At 45.4% G+C, this 7,908-nt stretch overlaps 1 protein-coding gene across 3 annotated transcripts in view; it reads right to left on the reverse strand.

Moving 5' to 3' along the window:
- TNFRSF11A (TNF receptor superfamily member 11a) overlaps positions 1–7,908 on the reverse strand; it is a 31,514-nt gene extending 23,606 nt beyond the window's left edge. The window contains exons 1-2 of one of the 3 annotated variants that reach the window (XM_071736607.1): positions 7,835–7,908; positions 7,315–7,524 (exon numbers count right to left, since the gene is read on the reverse strand). In XM_071736607.1, coding sequence (XP_071592708.1) covers positions 7,315–7,374 — 60 coding nt within the window. In that variant the 5' untranslated portion in view covers positions 7,375–7,524; positions 7,835–7,908. Of the gene's footprint in view, positions 1–7,314; positions 7,650–7,834 lie in introns of those variants that run through there. The other 2 variants (XM_071736608.1, XM_071736611.1) reach the window with 2 other exon arrangements.

Genomic DNA, 7,908 nt, shown 5'->3' on the forward strand with positions numbered 1-7,908 from the left:
AGCACTACCAGCTACTAGATAAAATATTTTAAAGAGTAAAAATCCAAAAGCTAATTAACCCAAAATATTTAACAAGAAGGCCTGACATCAAGACAACGGTCCATGGCAAACAGAAGTAAAAACTGCATAATAATGACACTGCCAAAGCCAATACCCAGATGTGCTTGTAAAAAGGCCCTCAAAGACAAGTATCTTCTGGACTTAGCAGGTGCATTAGCACCACTCCATAGGAGACTTTAGCAGCCTCACTGCTCCAGATAGTTTCAATGACTCACCATGAGTAACTCTACACCCACTCACACTTAATTAAAATCATAAAAAAGGCACTAAAGACACAATTATTTATGAGGAGCATATTCCTCGTGCATTTTAGTTGATGATTTTTCTATGCTTTATCAACCGAAGTCAAGTCTTAATGAAGAAATTAATAAAATTGTTTTTTTTCTGGATGCCAACTTAGAAGTTCACTGGGGACATTCTATACTTAATCCTTATCTTTATGTATATCCTTTTCTTCCTGCATGCCACCAGGGGGAAACATAATGTATTAACCTCTTATGGTGTGAGGCAAGACCTTGCAATCCCAGCTGAACTGCTGAGGAGAATGAGAAAGCCTGCAGAGAAGAGAGGAAGCCTGCTTTCCCCACCTCATGCTCTGCTTCAGCTTCCTTCTCCTGGATTACACATGGAACAAACGCTTAATATTCTGCATGCAGAAAAATGAAGGGCAGTGATAGGGCTGCACCCCTTACTTTGGATGATGGCCATAAAGAGGGGAAGCACGTAACACCCACGGACAGTTCTGCCTGGGCACAACTTACAGTAAGAATTGCATGATCAGATCTGCACCTTCTCCAGCAACAATAAATTGTCACCTATATTAAAGGGCTCGGGAGTGGGCTGAGTGTTGGTTCATCTACTCTTTAGGTGTCACCACAAGGAACCAGCTCTGCCAGGGACTGTGAACCAGCTGAGTTGAGAGAAACATTCCTCCCACATTTGAACAGGTTTTTGTTATTTCTGCAAGCAGTCTCTTTTACTGTATGTGGTATTGCAGGGGAAAATTCCTTTTTTCCATGGGAGCATATCCAAGGAATCAGACCCTTGTTCTTGCTCCTGAACAATCAAAAGTTACTGAAGAACATGATGCTCATATGGCAAAACTATTCACTGTGGCACAGTAACAAACTCAAAATAGATTTCCTTGCCTGCTATATAAGCAACTTTTAGGACTCCGTATGAACCTAGTAACACATTTTTCCCTATCTGTATTCCAGATTAATGGGTTGACTAACAAAACTTCACAGTATTTTTTTTTCCATAAAGATTTTTTTCTTTTCCCTCCACTTTGACCACTGACTAAATATATTCTACACCCATCTGCAGTCACAAATGTTGTTCTTTGTCATTCTTGAACAGACCCTATATACTTTTTTTTCTTTTGGAGTAGCCACAAAGTGGTGAGGGTGAATGACCTCATTTCCACCCCCCCTTCTCTCCTTGGCTAATTTGCTCTTTCAGGGTGGATTAAACCGGCCAGATTGGCTCTTTTACCAAACACAGCCCTGCGTGGTCTCTTTTATCTGTATCTTCAGAGAGAAGCAGCAATCTGATTCTGCAGAGCCAAGCAGCAGCTCCATGTCTCCACTCTTCTGCCTGCATGCTGCCCCTCCTCCATTGCAGCCCCAGCCTGGTGAGGAGCCTCCGTGAACACGTTCCACCAAGTGGCAGATGAACTGTGCTCCTGACACAGGGAGGGGGGTGACTGGTGGGGTCACGGGCAGAAGATGGCCTGGGGAATAAGGGTGAGGGCTGGATGCTGCTGCCTGTGTGATGGCAGACAGACAGTGTGTGCAACTTTCCTGGGTCCACAGGGGCTGACCTCCTGGTGACTTTGGTGGTGATCATCACAGAATGGTTTGGGTTGGAAGTAAACTTCACGATCATTTAGTTCCAAGCCCTTTGACATGGACAGGGACACCTCCCACCAGCCCAGGTTGCTCAAAGCCCCATCCAACCTGGCCTTGAACACTTCCCAGGGAGGGGGCAGCCACAGCTTCCCTGGGTAATCTGTGCCAGTATCTCACCCTCACGCTAAAGAATTTTTTTCTAATGTCTAACCTAAATCTACCTGCTTTTAGGTTAAACCATTACCCCTTGTCCTATCACTCCACGCCCTTGTGAAAAGTCCCTCCCCAGCTTTCCTGTAGGCCCCTCCAGGTCCTGGAAGGCTGCTATAAGGTATCCTTGGAGCCTCTCTTCTCCAGGCTGAACAACCCCAACTCCCTCAGCCCATCTTCATAAGAGGGGTGCTCCAGCCCTCTGATGATGACTGTGGCCCTCCTCTGGACTTCCTCCAAGAGCTCCATGTCATAATTAATGACTCTTTGGCTTTGTTTGTCTCTGTGACATCCTAAGCACTGTACAAACACCACAGAAGGCCAAGCCCTCAGCCTAGAAAATTCATACCCTGAAAAGACAAACAAGAAAGGTAACCAGGAGAAGCACTGTGAAAGAAACAAAGCATGCTGCATAGGTATGGGACACAAGCCAGGATGTACCCAAGTGCCTTACAAAAGTAAGCATCACTTCTCTGGTGCGGTGCTGAGCCCCTTACAAGGCACCACATCACAAATACAATTGCACACTGCAGTGACACACAAAGAAAGAAAAATCAGGAAACTTGCATTTCCCCAGAGCTGAAGCATCACATCAAACCCTGCTGTCATGGAACAGACACAGCAGAGTACCCTGGGTACCAGCACAGCCTGCAGAGCAAGGCTCTCCTGCAGCCCCCCCTGACACTTTCAGCCATCACTGCTCCATGTCCTGAAGGTCCAACAACAGTCTGTCTTCCACTGCATGAACTTTGGACCACTTTCAAAGAAGAGTAAGTCATAAAAAGGGGCATGTTCTTGCAGGAAGGCTATTATTGTGCGATATAGGCTGAGGCCTACCCAAGTCCATAGTGCAACCTGGTTAAACAGCACTAACTTTTTATATTGCATTTATAACACACAAATATTTGCCTTTGTGTTTTCTGTCGGTAATAATGAACCATTCTCTGAGCAGCTGCTTCTCCATGCAGGCAAAGCCAGACAGTGCAGACTTAAACCAGAGCCTGAGCAGCTGCAGCAGAAGCCTGGCAAGTTAAGTTTCCATGGAAAGGAAGGGGCAGCAAGAAGCACGGGTGCAGCTAAGGATGTGATGAACCAGACATGTCCATTTCCCTCCTCTCTCCACCTCCACTCAGCTAAACCAGCACCTGGAGCAACTCTCCCCTCCATGTGTCCAGCAGCCTTTGCACTGCAGAGCAGCCCCTTGCAGCAGGGGGTAGAGGATGGAAGGAGGTCTGGATTCTCTCATCACAGCACGTGGTGGTAGGAACCTTCCTGGCTCTGGTCACCACAAACAGCTCCTGGAGACCCGGTCATGCAGAGAGGAAGTTGGCAGGGAGAAGCAGAAAGAGGACAGTCTTGCAGCAGGGGTTTGGTCTACAAATGTACCAAGTAGGGCAGGGTCCTCCCCCATTTGGACTCCAGTGGACAGAAGATGAACATAGCAAGGTGACTCAAATATGATTCCTCTAAAGAACTTCAAGGTATAAATGCCAGAGGGCACCACTTGGACATTTTTTTTATTCTCTACATTGTAGTTATGCCTGCATTCCTTCTACTGTCTGCAATGGCTCTTGTAGAGCAAATTCCATCCCACTTCTCTGAGCTTGAGGGTGCTTGGGATGACAATAACAGGCAACAAAACAGATCCTTAGGGCCACACTTGATCTCTCTGCTTGACCTGCTATTTTAGTTTCTTCCAGCAGAGTATGAAGAAATCCCTGTACCACAAATGACATCTGCCAGTACCCGTGAGATAGCTGATAAGCTTTGAATTCTACTGACTTGTGAAATGTGAAGGTTTGTTTTGGTCCTACTTGTGGGAAAGAAGAAATTACATTGGGAAGATGATGCTTACCATGAAAAGAGAAGTGGCAGAGGTTTCTTAAATTGTGGATTGGTTCAGTTTTAGATACATTATACTCCTTTCATATGAAGTGCTGTAAGATTTTTCACATGTTCTAAGGGGAAACTGCAAAGCAATGAAAAACTTGCTGGTTTCCCTTGCAGGAATGGTTCCTGCAAGGGCATTTTCACTATTGAAATACTTGAATTCAAGCAACTGTGAAACCCTTGCTGTTAACAACAGAATAAATCCAGTTTAGATGAGATATTGTAGCAGTTTTACTCTACTGAGTGATTCCTTTGGCCTTGATCAGAACAGGAATACTGAACCAGGAGAACCCATGATATAACACTGCACAGACACTTTTATTCTTTTTCCTGCCCCTCTCATCATAAAGATTGCATATTTTAGGAAGTTAAAAGATGGTCTATATTTTTTAAAAGAAATATATCTGTCTTAAAAGAATTCCAGATGCTTGCAGTGAGCAAACTTTCCCTATAAAGTAAATATCATGGAGTAATGGAATAACCCATATCTTGCCACATGAAGGGAAAAGAGTCCTTGATGTTAAACCAGGCAACTTTGAGTTTTGGAAATGCCCATTCTCACAGGATTTAACTAGAACAGAAGTAGAAACAATTATGCTTTTCACCAGCGTTAAAAGTAAGGAAAGAGGTGTGACTATTCTGTGGAAGGAAGCTGAGGACATTGTGCCTCAGAAAGTAAAATATGGAGTCCTCTGACAGCCACCCAAGCCAAATCACTTGTAAAAATCATCCTGTGGCTGAAGCACAAGACAAGGAAGGCTGAGCTCTGCTCCCAGCACTTCTGCTCCACACTTGGTGTGTGACCTAGAGCAAGTCACAAATTCTCTGTTCCTGTTTCCTCTTTGGTGAAAATGATGACAATGACATCTCTTCTCAGAAGAATTATGAGTACTCACTAACTAACATTTACAAGTATTCCTCATTCTTCACAGGAATGCATCGTAAATGTCACTGTCCTACCATTACTTCAACATATTATTGACACTGCAGCTAAGACAGCTGCATCAGACAAACTTCAGCCCTACCACACTCATTCCCACAATTTGTTTGATCTGCAAACTTTGCTCTTATAGAACAACCCACTGTTCAAGGAGCAGCAGCTCTCTAGGCTTGCCTTGCTTTCATGTTCTTGACCTGCAGATACTCTTTGCTGTTGCAGACAAGATGTTAGATTAACAAGTTATTTGAGAAAGTATGGCTTATCCTATGTAAATTTATACCACAACTTTCCTGGAGCCCCCTACTATTTTGTATTGCTACTTGTCCAAAGCACTGACTATAGAAAATTGCACCCTGTGCAACCACTTACAGACTCAGAATTAAGCACATGTTGAATGCAGTGGAAAGACTTTACACATCAGCCCCAAATAAATACAAGTTCCCTGTTCTGTATCCTCTGAAAAGTTATGAACTCGGAGGCAAGAAATAACAAAGAGCTCCTCCTGGCTCCTACATCAGGGTACACAAAACATGCTGGGAGCTGTACCATGGAAACCTGAATGAGGAGATTCCAAAGTGAACAATTGCCTGTAATCCAAATGGTTCCAGAAGGAAGCAAATATGTCGTGTTTAGTGACCTGCAGCACAAGTACAAAACCCACTGAAGTCTTCTCATTATGCTGCACTGATCACAGTCCTGAACACCAGGCCAGGAAAAAAAGACAAATACAGGAGACACTTGGGAATGGGACAAACTACCTGAGAGCCAGGATGTAAAAATCACTTTTGAAGTATGCAGGCTTATTCACATGCATTTGGAGGGCACCTGGAAAGCAACAATTTAAGAGAAGCCTAAGGAGTGAGGGTGGATGGAGTGAAACATATGTTTTAGAGGGGAAAAAAGGTCAATGTGGTTTTAGGCAGCATATTTAGGACCAGGGATCCAGTGGAAAGGCTCTCAGGACTATGTGGTCAGACATTAAATTGAAAGCTGTAGACAGCACAGGGGGTTTTGGTTTGGTTTTTTATCTTTTTTTTTTTTTTTTTTTTTTTTTTTTGAGGCTGCACCTTGCTCTTAGGGAACCCAGCCATGCCCCAGTCCTAGCACTATGTTGAGAGAAGCACTTAAAATGACAAAACTAACCAAGATTAATGAGAGACAAAGAAATACTATAAGTTCAAATGGAAGAAATGCAAATGGTAGTGAGGATTTCAAACACTGATTGATGGAGGAAATAAAGTATCTGTAGTATGGGATTTGCAAACAGCCTAGAAGGGTCTAAATTACCTGAAGGGAGAGGAATAATTTTCAAGCTGTATAACTAGAATAAGAAAAATCAAGACTCTGCAATTTGAACAGCTGGAGGAAAACTGATGAATGCCATTCACAAGTCTCAGCAAGAATGGTCTTTCTGAGAAAGAAAATGGCCTTTTCTGAGAACAGGGGAAGGCAAGCAATGACCCCAACCATGAAACACGCTGACCATGAGCCACCTGGCACAACACGGTGCTTGCAAAACAAGCACATTCTGTTTGCAAACAACTGCAGAGCCAAACCACACTCAGATCTTTCCCTTTGCGAGGACAGGGCTGCCCTCCCGGGGCAGCTGACCTGGCACTGGGGTTCGGTTCTTGGCTCTGCCATGAGCACCATGGGAACCTCCAAGGGAGTCGTGTAGAAGGTCCAGGCCCATCCTCCACCCGTGAACACTGCCCTGACACCCCCGGAGCTGCTCAGGGGCTGCCAACATTTGGGAGAGTGGGTGGGTCAGAGTGTGAGGGGGGCTACATCCCACCGAGGAGCCGGAAAAGCCGTAGCTGGGCTGCAGTCCCACGGCCGAGGGACAAGTGTGCTCATGCTCTCTTGAATAAATCTGTTCGGTAGGGTGGAGTCTGCCTTATTTTTACTCTACATGCAAATTATATCCCTCAACAACCTCACAGCAAATATTTTCTGGTTTCTCACACCCTGCCCTGGGCAGGAGGCAGGCTGTTTTCCCTGCAGATCCTCTGGTTTCCTCTGGAACTTGGGTTTGGGCTATTTTGATTTAAAAGAAGTGAGAGAAGCTTGTAAGACAGAGTGAGTTACAGGAAAAACAAACAACCAAAAACAAAACCAAAACTAAACAACAACAGAAAAAAACAACAGCAACAAACCAAAAAACAAGCAAACAAAAACCAACAAAAAAACAAGGCGAAGCTGTTGTGTTCAGCCCACCTCTGCCAGCGCCGGCAGCGCAAGATGCCACCGGCTCTGACCTCGCCACCTCCTCCGGGCGACGAAACAAAATCTCCTGGGGTGAGAGGTGACAGAGCTTTCCCCCTCTTCCCTCCAACACAGCCCTGGCAGCACAGCCTCACTTACCTGTTTGCCAGCAGCAGCCAGGCCAAGGAGAAGGAGCCAGCAGCCAGATGGGACGGGCATGTCTGGATGTCCGTCTCTGCCTCCTCCTCTGGCTCCTTTTCCTGCCGCCAAAGAGAAACTAGATCCTTCCAGCCAAGCCCCCGTGCCCCGGCAGCAGAGCGAGGCACATTTGAGCTATCTACTTCTCTTTCTTCCTTTCCTTCCTCTCAACTACACGAGGGGAGAAGAGAGAAGAAGAAGAGAGCCAAAAAAAGAAAAAAAAAAAGGCGCCTGGCTGAAGTTCCCACAGCATTTCCTCAGCCTTGACATGCAGGGTTGTTGTTTTTTTTTTTTTTCTTTTCCCTTCTTGTCCCTCCCTTTCCTTTCTCCACCCCCTTTTACAAGAAGTTTAGTCACCATGCCCATGTCCCTCCTCCTGCCCATGGAGAATGCTTTCCTGGTCGTTCTCAGCAGGGACATCCAGCCATCCATCCAACTGCCTCACACTCTCCGCACCCTCCTTCCCCAGCCTTCCTCTTACCTGGCTCCATCCCTCACCACCCATCTGCCCTGCAATTGCTTTCTCCTCACCCTCGGTATTTTGGCACAACTCAA

The sequence above is a fragment of the Heliangelus exortis genome, chromosome 2, assembly GCF_036169615.1.
Source record: "Heliangelus exortis chromosome 2, bHelExo1.hap1, whole genome shotgun sequence".
Classification (NCBI taxonomy): domain Eukaryota; kingdom Metazoa; phylum Chordata; class Aves; order Apodiformes; family Trochilidae; genus Heliangelus; species Heliangelus exortis.